The sequence below is a fragment of the Colletotrichum acutatum genome (assembly GCF_030867785.1).
Source record: "Colletotrichum acutatum strain CBS 112980 chromosome Unknown BDZ83scaffold_16, whole genome shotgun sequence".
NCBI classification, from domain to species: domain Eukaryota; kingdom Fungi; phylum Ascomycota; class Sordariomycetes; order Glomerellales; family Glomerellaceae; genus Colletotrichum; species Colletotrichum acutatum.
Genome location: NW_026849010.1, coordinates 480,765 through 495,181, shown reverse-complemented (window position 1 = coordinate 495,181; position 14,417 = coordinate 480,765). Strand labels below are relative to the sequence as shown.

Here is a 14,417-nt window from a genome sequence, read left to right as displayed (position 1 = left end):
TGTTCCCCTCTCCTTCATCCCATTTCCAAAAAGGAAAAAAAACATTTCATCATGACATTACCCTACGGTCGCCCGCCAGGCCCTGCTTTGCGTTATCCACAGTCTATATGGGTATTTTGCCCCCTATCCGTACTCTCCTGTTCTAACTGCCCGGCGACCTGCCCAACGGCTCCCGTTTACCAGATGTCATCATCACTCCTGACCATCTCCAATGTCGGCGTCTTGGGCTCCAGCTTCTTCATCCTCTTCCGGTCAGCCTTGGTGATGAGAGACGGCGTCATGGGCACGCAAGGCGTGAAAGGCTGGTAAGGCGAGTACGGCACCGCCATGCCGGTAGCCGGTGTGCGTGCTCCCGACGGCGACAGAGGTCCCGTGCGCGTGAACACAGTCTGCTTGGTGGTCTGCGATGCCAGCGACGGCGAGCTCAGAGCAGGCTCGTACGCGCGCAGAGGCAAGGATCCGCCAGTGCGGACTGCCGACGGGGCCTTGGACCGGAACCCGGCTCCTGGCAGGGGCGAGGCGGGGAGCTGGAACGAGGATCCCGGCTTCGGGGATGAGGGTAGGGTGGAGCTGAATCGGGCGCCCGGCTTCGGGGATTGCGGGAGCCCGATGAGCGGCGCGGTCGACCGCTCCGAGACGGCCGAGTTGGGGTCCATTTCGGAGGGCGCCGCGGACGGCTTGCGGACGTGACCGATAGGGATTTGGCCGCCGATCCGCTCGTCAATGCTCTGGGTGCTCTCCGGGGAGTGGTCTGGGCTGACGGGTGATACCTGGCCATTGTGCTGGTGTACCCCGTACGGCATCTGCATCTGGCTCATGGGCACTGGGGGAGGCGGGGGCGGCGCGTACTGCCGCGGCGGTATGGTGTTCATCTCTTGAGCCTCCTGTCTCGGGAAAGTTCCTGTCATGGGCGTCATGATTGGTGACGAAATGCTGATGCCTCGAACGTTCTTGTCCTTCTTGGGAGAGCGCAGCGCCGAGAAGATGGATGAGGCTCTTGACTGCTTCTTCTCTGGCTTCTCCTCTGCCAGGTTCAGGTTGCCTGGCTTGTGCTTTTCCTTCCTCAAGGACGACTTGCTAAAGCTGGCATTCGTCGGTGTTGGTAGCTGAGGGTTGGCCGAAAGTACCGGTGACCCTTCCAGCTTGATGCCCTGCAGTTTGGCCTCCTCCTGCTCCATCACGTACTTGTACATCTCCTCAAGTTGCGTTTGTGCCATTTTCTTATCTTTGGCGACGATTCTCTGGTCCACGGTAAAGTCTATTCCGGGCGCCTGAAGCGTTGACGTTGGTGTTGGGTTAACGTAAGGGGTCTGGGGAGTTGGATATTCCGGAGTCTGGTATTCCTCGGCACCGGGATACGAAAAGTTGCGGACGGGACTCCGGGGAATGCTCCTGGGGGAACTCGGCACCTCAAGGGTGAGTTTCGGGGGTGACTTTGGATCGTCGAGTGGCTCTTCAAGTCCACCCTCAAAGTTCACCTCGTCGTCACCGGCAGTGAGGGCCTCACGACGTCTTTTCGATAGTACGAGCAACAGACCGGCGACCAGCACCAATGATACTCCGTAGGAACCGACGATGGCGCCGATCTGGTAAGGGAGATATGCAGGGTCTCTGAGAGCGTTTGCAGATGCAGGCGGTCCGTCCTCTGGTGATGGTGCGGGATCCCAATCAATGTTCAACGGGTTGTTATTGCTGCGAGTCTCCAGGACAGACGGTGACGGGGCTGCGAGTGTGATGTAGCTGCTGCAAAAGAAGATGAAAAGAACGAGGGACAAGAAGTGAAGTCGAGGACACGAGTTAAGAAGGGCTTGGACGGGTTTCATGGTGAGGTGGTGAGGACACCGCAACTCTTTTAAAAAGTCAAATCCAGCTTTGATGATCTTACCTCCTGGAGGAGGGTCCGAAACACATTGTGATGGAGAAGTTACATGGAAAGGCACGGATATGCGGCGTACAAAGGGTATATAGCGGCTGGTGAGGTTCGGCAGTGCGTCGAGATTGGCGCTGACCGTGTGCTCTGGACTCTGACTTGCTGAACACCCAGGCACGACGCCTGCGAAGCGGTCGCACTTGCATGATGGCGACGATAAAATAGCGCCCAAAATGGCTCGTGGCTATTAATGTCGTCTGCAGAGGAGGCGGGAGCATCAAGGGCTTCCCGAGATGTGGTTGGACGGATCGACGTGATGGCAGGGGGCCGTAAGCGCCGAGGATGGCTGCCGGGGGCATGATTGGGTTGCTCCGTCACATCCAAGTTGATCCAACCCCGCGCCGTGCCACCCTTCATTGTCGTTCAACAAGAACTCTGGCAACTCAATTCGTCCTCGCAGGGCAATTAACCATGTCCTGCCATGCCCTGCCATGGCCCCAAAATGGTTGACCACTGAGAGTCGGAATCACCGTGGTTTTTCGTGAACAGTGGTGAAAAAAGAGGAGCGGCTCCCAGGTCAGCTGTTCAGGTGGTTCCGCCTGTCGTCCTCGCTTCTCATCCTGTCTCTCAGTCTCTTCAATCTCGACTGTCCAAGGGGACACAGCAAAGCGAATCCAGTCCCCCGATTCCAGGCCCAAGTCCCGGCAGCGGGAAGGCCATCCCTGCGTTGGCCCCATCACTATCTCTTTCTGACCGCATGAGCTGCTGCAATAGGGCACAACGTTATTGCACTGGCCTTGCCCTCTGGGGCATCGCATCACAGGCGTCCTCGAATGGGATCTCTGCCCAAGTGTGATTTCACATTGCGGGCAGCATTAAAGCGTGATGATCGTAACTTCATCACCGTGATAGGACCGACGCTGTTCTTCTGCCATCGAGCGACATCGACCGATGGAACGTTGACTTTGTTTCTGCCCGTTCGAACCGTTAAGTTGAGTTGCTCCTGTTTCTCATCCACGACGGAGGGGAAAACCTTGGGCGAGCACGGGTGGATGCCCGTTCGCTTTCGGCGGGTAGCGAACAACCCTTCGCGAGTCATCAAAGCAACAATGAAGAAAACAGACTTTGTCCGAGCGATGCTTATTCGCTTTGCCCAATGGAGCGTTCCGTGGTTCCTTACACCCTTCCAGCCGGTCGTTGCCGGTCTGGCACCTCTGGGTGTGATGGAAACGGCGGGATGGGACTCTTGATCGAAGAAACAAGAGCCAGCTTGTCGAATCAGCGCCACGCATAATGGTTTTGGGATAGACTCTGAAGAAAGGAGGCTGTGGTGTTCAACCCGCGGAGCTCAACCGACAAAACCATCGGCGAATGCATCCGGATCGGAGAGCAGTGTGACTGCACCGCCTACCTACCTATTGAAACCTGTCGATGATTGCCGCAATAGGGCTTCTTTTGCCTGAGCGTTTGAGAAGCCTCGAAGCAACGGAAGAAGCCAAACTGAATCGTCGGGTCACCTAGTGGCTGGGTGGGATTTGTGGTTCATGTCTCAGTGGGTGACTTTGAATTCGTGAGTTGAGTCGCAAAAACAAAGAAGCCATCGACGAGAGTTTAGCGGTCCGGTATGGGAGCGTTCCCCTGCTGCCTCAGTACGAGCTGCAGGTGGGTCGCGGAGGTTTGCGGATCTGCGGATGCACGTGCGTGGCGAGGCATTCTTGGCAGGGGCCTCCTTCCACGTGAGCGGTCACCTGATGTCGTGCTGGGTACCCAGGTACCGCGATGTTGACTTGGGTGCTGGTGCCACGGTCAAGGAACAGCTAGACGCGTCAACTGAGCCTTGAGACGCGACCCTCTTCATCGGGAGGCGTTAATCGAGCGGAGCATCCACTGTTGGACAGCATTCTGTATACCAATCTTTGCAATTCACTTCCCTTCCCCGCCAATGATCGCCTTACAACAATGAACTCGTCCAGTTCGGCCCCAGGCCCGGCCGAATCCATCCTTGCGACGTTGAATCCAGCACAATGTCGCGCCGTAACGTCCAAAAATGCCACCGTCGCCATCCTGGCTGGCCCTGGAAGTGGCAAGACGCACACCTTGACATCTCGTGTTGTTTGGCTTGTGGACCATGTTGGGTACGCGCCCACTGACATGATTGTCGCCACTTTCACGGTCAAATCCGCACGGGAGATGAAGGAGCGCATCTGCAAGGCCCTTGGAGATGACCGTGGAAGGAAGATTGTTCTCGGCACATTTCACAGTATTGCTCGCCGCTATCTGGCTGCCTATGGCAAGCGTATAGGGCTTGATGAAAAGTTCGCCATTGCCGACGATGGAGACTCGAGGGCTGTCATCCAGAGGATTTGCAAACGATTACAGCTATCAGTCGATCCTCCTGCTGCAAGATCATGGATCAGCAGGAAGAAGGCTAGAGGTGACAATCAGGCACCAGTAAAACGGAACGGCAAACCAGTACCCGAAAACCGCGACTTGGAAACATGCTTTCGAGAGTATCAAAGTCACCTCGAACGGTCGAATCTGCTGGATTACGACGATTTGTTGACCAAATGCGTGGAGCTACTTCGGAAGCACCCTTCTTGCGTTGCCAACGTCCAGGCTGTGCTCATTGACGAGTACCAAGACACCAATGGCATTCAGTACGAACTCATGAGGCTCTTTGCCCAGGCACGAGAACGAATCACCATTGTGGGAGATCCGGACCAGAGCATCTACGGGTGGCGTTCCGCTGAGATCAAGAACTTGTACCGTCTGCTAAAGGACTATCCCAAAGCGGACGAGATCTCCCTAGAGGAAAACTACCGTTCGTCGCAAGCGATCCTGGATGTCTCCCTGAAGGTTATTCAGCAAGACAAGAAGCGGTACCAAAAAGTCCTGTTACCTATCCACAACAAAGGCACACGACCAGTTCTCCGAAGACTAAAGTCTTCAGCTGTGGAGGCCGAATGGATTGTGTCTGAAATCAAGAGAGCCTTGCTGATGGCCGGCAAGATGCTGACCTACGACGATGTAGCCATTCTCCTACGATCGGCATCGCTTTCCAGGCACGTCGAATCTTCTCTAGGAAAAGCAGGCATTGCGTACAAAATGGTTGGCGGTTTCAAATTCTATGACCGCGCTGAGGTTAAGGTGATTCTTGACTACCTGCGCGTCATTCACCAACCGGACAACAACGATGCAGTGGCCCGCATCATCAACGTGCCCCGCCGCGGCGTTGGAGACACAACCATTAAGTCCCTTCTTGAGGAAGCCGAGAGCTCTAAGCTCAGTGTTTGGGTTTTGCTAAACAAGCATTGCCGGGGAGAGCGCCAGGCAAAGACGAATATCAAAAAGGCAATGGAGCAGAAGATTAGCGCAGAGCTTCTCCGACTGATTTCTGGGATCAGAAGGAAGATCGAAGAGCCTCCAACCGGGAGTCCATACTACCACTTGGTCGACCTCATCCAGAATCTGCTTTCACAACTCAACTTTCAGAAGTACCTTCAGGAGAACTACCCCGAAGAGCACGAGACGCGCTGGGCCAACGTCCAGGAATTCATCAGTCTGGCGGGCGATTTCATGCGAGATTTGAGCGCCACAGCTGAGGAGGATCGTCTTCCAGTGATCGATGGAGTCCAGCAGGTGCAAGAAAATGACGCCTTGGGCCGTTTCTTGGCAAACGTCTCCTTGGCGTCGGACGCGCAGCAAAAGGGAGATGCGGAGAATAAGCCGACTGTAACTATCTCAACTATTCACGCAGCCAAGGGTCTTGAATGGCCCATTGTCTTTGTACCAGCAGTGTACAATGGATCCATACCACACTCGAGGTCTGAGGATCTCGACGAGGAACGTCGGCTACTCTATGTGGCCATGACACGTGCGCAGACACTCCTCTACCTCAGTTGCCCAATGTACAGCTCGCAGAATGGAGGAAACGGTGGCGAGCGTACCGAGCTATCGCCTTTTATCCCATCAGAGATTCATCCGTATTTTAGGAAAGCCGGTCCGTCCTTTGAGGCTGGGATCCTTCAGGAGATGGGGCGCATTCTTGGAAGGGAGAAAGTCGTGCCAACGCAAGACAAGGTGTACAAGGAACTGCCGCCCAGGGAACGGCCTGAGGACAACTTGTGGCCCGAAAATCCGGAAGACTCCTTTGGAGAGAGAGGTGCGGGTGGGAGAAACATGCCCTGGGCCCAAAGACGCCCCCGGGCACAGGCAACTTCAGCATCAGAAGAGGGTGATTGCCAGCCGGTGCCCACCTGGCACACATCTACAACAATGGACAGTGCTTCCAACTTCACTCTGCCGGGCTTCACGACTGCAAGCGCGGCACGGGAGATGCTAGCTGCTGCGAGGGAGATGGCCGCGTCCGCTCAGCAGAACGACTCTGGTCCTCAAAAGTCCGCCACGCCCAGAAAGGGAACGTCGAAGCGGCCGGCTGATCAGCGAAGCCTTCTGGGATTCGTCAAGAGGACCAGATCCGATTTATCAGATACATCCTATCCCTCAACACATCGTCCAGCAGCTCCAGAGCCACGATCGGTTGCTCAAGAGCTTCCAGAATTGCCAAACTTGCACCAAGCGCAGCGCCCTGTGAATGCCATTGAGCCAGGCCTCAGCGTTCACCGACTCGGACAGGGGAGAATGCCCGCTAAACCAGTAAGACCAGCTTTCGAGGGCACCGCGGGGCCAAAGAAACACTATACAAACTTCTCGAGCTCCCCGCCTCGAGCAAAGTCCCCTGAAAAGGAGAACCAAGACATGAACGAGCCACGGCCGGTCCGGGAACGGCCGGCGAGCTGCTTACACACGACGACGACTACGAACGGCTTTGGGGGGTTCAAGCGGCCAGCGGCGTTGAAGAAGGAAGGAGGCCTTGCACCGATAGACCGGCTGAGGAAGCCCTTCAAGCCGCTGACGATTAATAGATCATGAAGGTTTGACGTCTTGCTTGGACTTTGTTGCGGCGTTTACTGTGGGCACGGCGTTGCTCAGGTGTTGGCCGGGCATACCTTGTAGCATAATGAAAGAAGAACTATATATATGTACATTGAACATTTTGGTTGCATAAGTCCTTAGCTCAGGCATTGGGCAAAAGTGATAGGCTCAATACAAGCCCAAAAGGGAAAACCAAAGTCCCCGCGACAGAAGACAGGACATTATTCCTCCGAGCTGACGGACACGTCTCCACTTTTCCCGGGTGCGGTCGGCTGGGGTGTGCCACCTTCACGCTTAGGCATGTCGTTTTACGATGACTCCAGCGCATCCTTCGTAAATATGGCAGACGCTCGGGTCGTAAACAACGGCGGACGGAGGATATAAGTCGCCAAAAGAACAGCGCAATGTGGCTAACGAAGCTGTCTGAAAGTTGCTATGATTCAAACACAAAAGTAGCGTTCTTTCAACGACAAGACGATATTCCCATTTCCTTCAGAATTGAGTCTCTCAAGAAACCGACATAAGCCAAGAGCAATGTCCGCGGCAACAGGGCGTATCGCAACAAGGACTCTCGTCCTTCCTGCAGGTCTCCGGGGCCGACCGCTCCAGCGCGCAGCCTTCTCCACATCGCCGTACCGCACCGCCGGCGGCACTGCGCAGAGCAAGAACGGCAACACCAACGCCAACATCAACGGCAACAAAGCAGGAGGAGAAGATCCGCTTGAGATCCCGGCATTCAATCTTCGACACATCTCTTCTAGTCCTCGGGCGCGGTTTTGGTTGATCACGGGGTTTTGTGTGATTGCGAGCGTGGAGATGTATGGATGGTATAATTTTGGACCAAAGATTTTGGGGTGGGAGGGGAAGGGGGAGGATGAGTGATGCTGCCGATGCTGCTGCTACGAGCACTAGAATTGTTTTGAGAGATTTTATGTGTTTTTACTGGAAATCCGATGTCGAAAATCTCTACTACTTGATATAAATAGGGCTGTGAATGCCACAAGGTCTGGATTTAGGCACAACTCAACCATGTAGGCTCTTCGACCTTCTAAGAATGGCTTCTAGTGCCTCCTCTTATTCAGATATTCTGTCTTTTTTCCATCGCAGTCGTAACACGCATGCCTTATCCAAACGCTAGTACTCCTCTTCCCCTATCGGAGGTTATGTGTTCCACCCGGAATATGGAAGTGCATGGCATGGCTCGACAGCAAGTGACAAAAGTCCGTTGGGGCGATGTATCTGAAGGCAATGCATTTCAAGAGAATGTTTAACCAGAGTAGGCTCACTGAAGGTCTAAGCAGAAGCCTGCTACAAGAATAAACGAATCTCGAAACCCATCACGGCCTGTCCGACTGTAAGCTTGGTCAGGTCGTCGGATAAAGATTTACACTGCCGACCAAATTTCTTAGATAGTGTTGACGAGAGTCTCTGCTAAGAGTGTCTTTTCGAGAAATTCCCGATATGAGCCAAGCTTATGAGAGTTCACATTTAAGATAGGCCCTCAACATACTTGTTTGGACGATTTCATGGACGTGCGGTTGAGATTTCGATTATTGATAATGAAGATGTTGACAATATTGGTTATAAGGTATTCTCAACCAGGAATACTTCTGACACAAGAATGCGGTAGGTATCTAGGAGGCCAAGAGACTATGATGTGGTCAACTTGGAGACACAATCAAGTCTAGATCCGAAATCTCCGGGCCGAACCTTGAGCGGGACTGAATTGAAGTGTCCGGGTAGGCCCTCATGTCCGGGGGGAATCCCCGCGTGGGCCTCCGGAAGGGCAGCCGACCATGTGCCGCATTGGGCAGGTACCTGACTAAGAGGGACCACGTGACCGTCATCGTGACGCCATTGATTCTGCGGCGACTGACAGCGGAGTGGCTGGGAAGGAGCCCACCAATGGAATCGCTAGAACAGGTCCCCAAGCTTCCCCAAGGACCCCAGCCGAGAGCGAAGATGGCCCCACTTCTGCAGGCAGGAAGCACCAGCAGCCGGTCGGGTGGGTGCGGCGTTGCGCGGTTGAAGTGTGAGGTGCACCTCAGGCAGTTCCACAGTGGCCCGTGGTGGGTGCCAGCAGTGAGACACCTGCTGCCGCCGCTGTTTCTGGTGCAACTTGAGGTGGATGACGCAGGCACGCCGTACACGCGGGCGGAAGAGTCGCAAGTGCAAGTGCGCCACACAAGCAGCAGCCCACCCGACCGCACCTACCTTACCGGAGCTCCTAGAAAGCTTGCTACCTACCTTACCCCAGAGGCAGGCGCACCCGGACGGTACCTTCATGTAGGTATCGTGTGTCACTGCAACCACCCAACCTCCATCCGTCCCTCTCATTCCACACCTGACATCTGCCATCAAACCGCCCATCGTCCCTTGCTTTTGGGTCCTTTTGCGCGACGGGCGTCTCTTCCCTCCATCTTTAATCATCATCGCATTTTCCTCAATATTCCTCTTTTTCAGCACACTCCTCCACCAGTAACCCGACCCTAGCCGCTGAGCGGCACACACCAAGCCCACGATGACGCTGTTGAAGCTGCTCGGAGCTGGCGGCCTGCTGCTGGCTTCCCTAAGCAGCAGTGTCGCAGCAGAGCCATTTACGCCAAAGCATGAAGCCGGACGATGTGCCATGCGCGGCCACTGCGGCTCCAAGAGTTTCTTTGGCAAGCAACTGCCCTGCCCCGACAATGGTCTGGCTACGGACCCCGATGAAGACCTGCGAAAGCAGATTGTTGACCTTTGTGGTGCTAAATGGAATTCCGGTCCGGTTTGCTGCGATGCTGAGCAGGTAAGTCATTGGCATCAAAAGCTTCCCTGCTGTCCATCTTACTGACGTGTGCTTCTCAACAGGTCAAATCGCTCGCCTCCGAGCTCGGCACCCCGAACCAGATCGTTTCTTCCTGCCCGGCCTGCAAGGACAACTTCTTCAACCTGTTCTGCACCTTCACATGCTCTCCCGATCAGTCCCTCTTCCTGAACATCACAAAGACCCAGGAGAAGAACAAGAAGACTATGGTCACAGAGCTGGACCAGCTCATCTCAAAGGAATATGGAACTGGATTCTTTGACAGCTGCAAGGAAGTCAAGTTCGGTCCCTCCAACTCTAGGGCCATTGACTTCATCGGAGGTGGCGCAAAGAACTACTCCCAGCTGCTCAAGTTCTTGGGAGACGAGAAGGTTATTGGATCGCCCTTCCAGATCAACTTCCCCACCGAGTACACTGAGCCGGGCATGGCCCCTCGCGACATGACCCCGAAGAAGTGCAATGACGAGGACCCCAACTACCGATGCGCTTGCGTCGACTGTCCTGCTGTCTGCCCAGAGCTCCCGGCCGTCTCGAAGCCTGGCGAATGCCACGTCGGTCTCCTGCCCTGTCTGTCGTTTGCGGCCATCTTCACCTACAGCGTCCTCTTGTTCGCTGCCATCGCAGCCGTTGTCGGTCACGTTGTGTGGAGACGCCGTGCCAAGAGAGAGAGTGAGCGCCTCCGACTCCTGCAAGATGCGTCTCCCAGCGACGATGAGGATGAAGGCGACCTGGTTCAGAATGGCGCCATGTTTGACAGACCTCAGAGATACTACAAGATCAACACTTGGTGCGACGCGGCCTTCAGCAAGCTCGGCCACGCAGCAGCGCGCTACCAAGGAATCACGATTGGTGTTACGCTCATCGTCGTCGTCATTCTCAGCGCCGGTTGGGTCAGGTTTGACCTCGAGAAAGACCCCGCGCGCCTCTGGGTTAGCCCCACGTCTCCTGCTGCTCAGGAGAAGGCTTTCTTTGACGAGCAGTTTGGTCCGTTCTACCGCGCCGAGAAGGTCTTTTTGGTCAATGACCAGCATTCCAGCGGTCCAGCCCCTGTTCTCAGCTATGATACGCTGATCTGGTGGATGGGTGTCGAGAAGAGCGTCAAGCAGCTGAAGGGCCCTAAGTTCGGTGCGACCCTCAATGACATCTGCTTGAAGCCTACCGGCACCTCCTGCGTTGTCCAGTCCGTGGCGACCTACTTTGGCGACGAGCCTTCCCTTGTTGGGAAGAACGACTGGGAGGATCAACTGCGACAGTGCGCAAAGTCCCCCGTTGAGTGCCGTCCTGATTTCGGCCTTCCTCTCGAGCCGAACATGATTTTAGGCGGTTACGAGGACGATCCCGCTGCTGCTCATGCCATGACTGTCACCTGGGTCGTCCAAAATGCAGCTGAAGGTAGTCCAGCTGTTGAGCGTGCCATGGACTGGGAGGTTGCGCTTCGCGATCGCCTTCTCGAGGTCCAGCAAGAGGCTTCGGACCGAGGACTTCGACTCTCCTTCTCTACCGAGATCAGCTTGGAGCAGGAGTTGAACAAGTCCACCAATACCGATGCCAAGATCGTGGTCATCAGCTACATCATCATGTTCCTCTACGCGTCTCTTGCCCTCGGATCTACTACGCTGTCATTCCGGGATATGATCAGGAACCCAGCTGTCGCTCTGGTCCAGTCCAAGTTCTCCCTCGGCGTTGTTGGCATCCTGATTGTCCTCATGTCCATCAGCGCCTCGATCGGTCTTTTCTCCTGGTTCGGACTCAAGGCGACGCTCATTATTGCCGAGGTCATTCCCTTCATCGTTCTTGCCGTCGGTGTTGACAATATTTTCCTCATCGTTCACGAGTTTGAGCGCGTCAATGTGAGCCACCCTGACGAGATGGTCGAGGAGCGTATCGCCAAGGCCCTGGGACGAATGGGTCCGTCGATTCTTCTCTCAGCTATGACCGAAGTTGTCGCTTTTGCTCTCGGAACGTTCGTGGGTATGCCCGCGGTGCGCAACTTTGCCGCCTACGCCGCTGGCGCTGTCTTTATCAACGCCATTCTTCAGATCACGCTCTTCATTTCAGTTCTGGCTATGAACCAAATTCGTGTGGAAGATCACAGAGCAGACTGCATCCCCTGTCTGCAGGTTAAGGCAGCTCGTGTTCACCTGAGCGGCGGAAACGGCAATGCCAACGCGCGATTCTACGAAGTCCCGGAAGAGAGCTGGCTGCAGCAGTTCATCCGCCGTACGTACGCACCGGCCATCCTCGCAAAGCAGGCCAAGGCTATCATTATTGCCGTCTTCTTGGGTCTCTTTGCCGCTGGAATTGCACTTATTCCCGAGGTGCAACTTGGCCTGGACCAGCGCGTTGCCATCCCCGACGGCTCCTATCTGATTCCCTATTTCAACGATCTTTACAAATACATGGAGACTGGTCCTCCTGTCTACTTTGTCACCCGTGAGTTCAACGCGACTGCGCGCAAGAACCAACGCGAGATCTGCGCAAGATTCACCACCTGCGACCAATTCTCCCTCTCCAATATCCTGGAGGGTGAGCGAAAGAGACCGGACGTCTCATACATCTCGTCGCCCGCTGCCAGCTGGATTGATGACTTCTTCTTGTGGCTTAACCCTGACCTCGGCGATTCGTGCTGTGTCGAGAACGGCAAGGCATGCTTCGCTGATCGCAACCCGCCATGGAACATCACCCTTTCGGGCATGCCCCAGGACGGCGAGTTTGTCCACTACCTCGAAAAGTTCCTCAAGGCGCCCACCAACGACGACTGCCCGCTCGGTGGCCAAGCATCATATGGTAATGCAGTGGTGGTCGACTCAGAGAAGGATACTATCCCCGCCAGTCATTTCAGGACGATGCATACCCCGTTGCGCAGCCAGGACGACTTCATCAACGCCATGTCGGCAGCCCGAAGAATCGCATCCGACATTACAAAGTCGACAGGTGTTGAGGTTTTCCCTTACAGTCTCTTCTACATCTTCTTTGACCAGTACGCCAGCATCGTCTCGCTGACAGGAGCTCTCCTCGGCTCAGCTGTGGCAATCATCTTTGTCATTGCCTCCATCCTTCTGGGATCCCTCATGACGGCGCTGGTTGTCACTGTCACAGTCTGCATGACTGTTGTCGATATCATCGGAGCGATGGCAGTCTTTGGCGTGTCACTGAACGCCGTGTCGCTCGTCAACCTGATCATCTGCGTCGGCATCGGCGTGGAGTTCTGCGCGCACATTGCGAGGGCGTTCATGTTCCCGTCGCGCACCGTTATGGAGCGCGCCAAGAACCGCTTCCGTGGCCGCGACGCCCGCGCCTGGACGGCTCTGGTCAACGTGGGAGCCTCCGTCTTCTCCGGCATCACCGTCACCAAGCTCCTTGGAGTGTTCGTGCTGGCGTTCACGAGGTCCAAGATCTTTGAGATCTACTACTTCCGAGTATGGCTGTCCCTGGTTGTTTTCGCAGGCACTCACGCTCTCATCTTCCTCCCTGTTGCTCTCAGCTTGTTCGGAGGAGAGGGGTACGTTGATCCCGAGAGCGAGGGTGGCATCGAAGAGGATCTTGCTAGCCGCAGATACCGGGCTCTCGTCCCGGACGAGGAGACTGATTCGGACGACGACTATTAGAATGATTATGGCTCTACCTAGGTTTTGTAATAATAGTGTTGGGAGTAAATAAAGTGGGATTTTGTATTTCATCCAAGTGTGCCTTTCTTTGTGAAGGTTAGAATGGCTTCTTTTAATCACGCTCGCCCGTTGTGAAACGTGCAACTTGAGGGCTTGGGCAGGTCAATAGCAAATACCGTTAGACACCATAGCTGTTCAGGCAATTCTGCAAGTATTACCTGCTTCAGTCGTACCTTTGTTGGAGACTTTGTTGAAGAACCGGAGGCTGGGCATCTAGAATGGCAATCCATGGGATGCGTGTATCGAGTGTGACTACAAGCTGAAATAGCAAGCCTGACGTGCGGACGCAACGCGGTGCCACCAACGGCGATGTGCCACATCGGCGGGCGGGAAGTTGAAGTGGATTGCGGTGACATGGTTTGACAGCGCATCATGCCCATTGGGTGTGGGTTGGGCTGTAGCGCGGGGTTAGTGGTACCATGGTCACTGGTGTTCGTTCATCGTTCATGGTCTACGGATGGCATCGCAGCGTCTGTGGGCTGAGATGCGAGACATTGAATTTAGTTCTTGGTCTTGCATTGGACCTGTCGAAGCTCAAAGTGTCCAAGGACGGTATTAGGGATCCAAACACCAGAAGAACGCTCAGGTTCCCATCCCATGTGTTTCCTTCATACCGAAAGGTGCTATATGGAGACTTTTTGGTCACGAGAGAAGCTAGAAATTTTTCAGACGAAGAAACCCCCCCTACGGAGACTCTGTACCTTTGTACTCGGACATAGGTGATAGATCTGTAATACGAAGAGGGAAATACAATCAAATCCAAAAAGTAGCCGGGGCCCGAGAGACGGGGCTTTGGGAGGGGAGCTTCACCTGAGAGTCAAATTTCCGTATAATAAATTGGCGGGTTTTCCTTGTCGCTCGTGCCCCTTTGCGACTCGTAACTTTTGTAAGGGTCTCATTGTCACTCAATCGTTTCTGCGCCGCAAAGAGAGAGCATAAGACGCGTTTCTTCTCTAGCAGATGCCGCGGCGCGTGGTCTGGTTGATAGCTAGTCAGGCTAGTTCAGGGGTTCGCTGATGATGGTCTCAGGTTTGGGGATTGACGGGAAGCTTTATTCGCATCTGTGCAAGTGACTGGACAGAATACTGCAGATTCAACGGCGTTTGCCCTCTCGTCCATGAGTTGTCCAACTCTATGG

At 54.8% G+C, this 14,417-nt stretch overlaps 3 protein-coding genes across 3 annotated transcripts; 2 read left to right on the top strand and 1 right to left on the bottom strand.

Annotated features, from left to right (window-relative positions):
- Nucleotides 1–176: 176 nt before the first annotated feature.
- On the bottom strand, nucleotides 177–1,823 carry BDZ83DRAFT_570147 (uncharacterized protein; the record flags this gene model as incomplete). Its single annotated transcript, XM_060504270.1, has 1 exon — nucleotides 177–1,823. The coding sequence occupies one exon, from the start codon at nucleotides 1,821–1,823 to the stop codon at nucleotides 177–179; it is 1,647 nt and encodes a 548-aa protein (XP_060368736.1).
- Nucleotides 1,824–7,339: 5,516 nt separating this feature from the next.
- Nucleotides 7,340–7,687, top strand: BDZ83DRAFT_749078 (uncharacterized protein; the record flags this gene model as incomplete). Its single annotated transcript, XM_060513716.1, has 1 exon — nucleotides 7,340–7,687. One exon carries the CDS (start codon nucleotides 7,340–7,342, stop codon nucleotides 7,685–7,687), a length of 348 nt encoding a protein of 115 aa, XP_060368735.1.
- A 1,639-nt stretch (nucleotides 7,688–9,326) lies between these two features.
- Nucleotides 9,327–13,219, top strand: BDZ83DRAFT_570017 (patched sphingolipid transporter; the record flags this gene model as incomplete). Its single annotated transcript, XM_060504256.1, has 2 exons — nucleotides 9,327–9,593; nucleotides 9,656–13,219. 2 exons carry the CDS (start codon nucleotides 9,327–9,329, stop codon nucleotides 13,217–13,219), a joined length of 3,831 nt encoding a protein of 1,276 aa, XP_060368734.1.
- Between the last annotated feature and the right edge of the window lie 1,198 nt (nucleotides 13,220–14,417).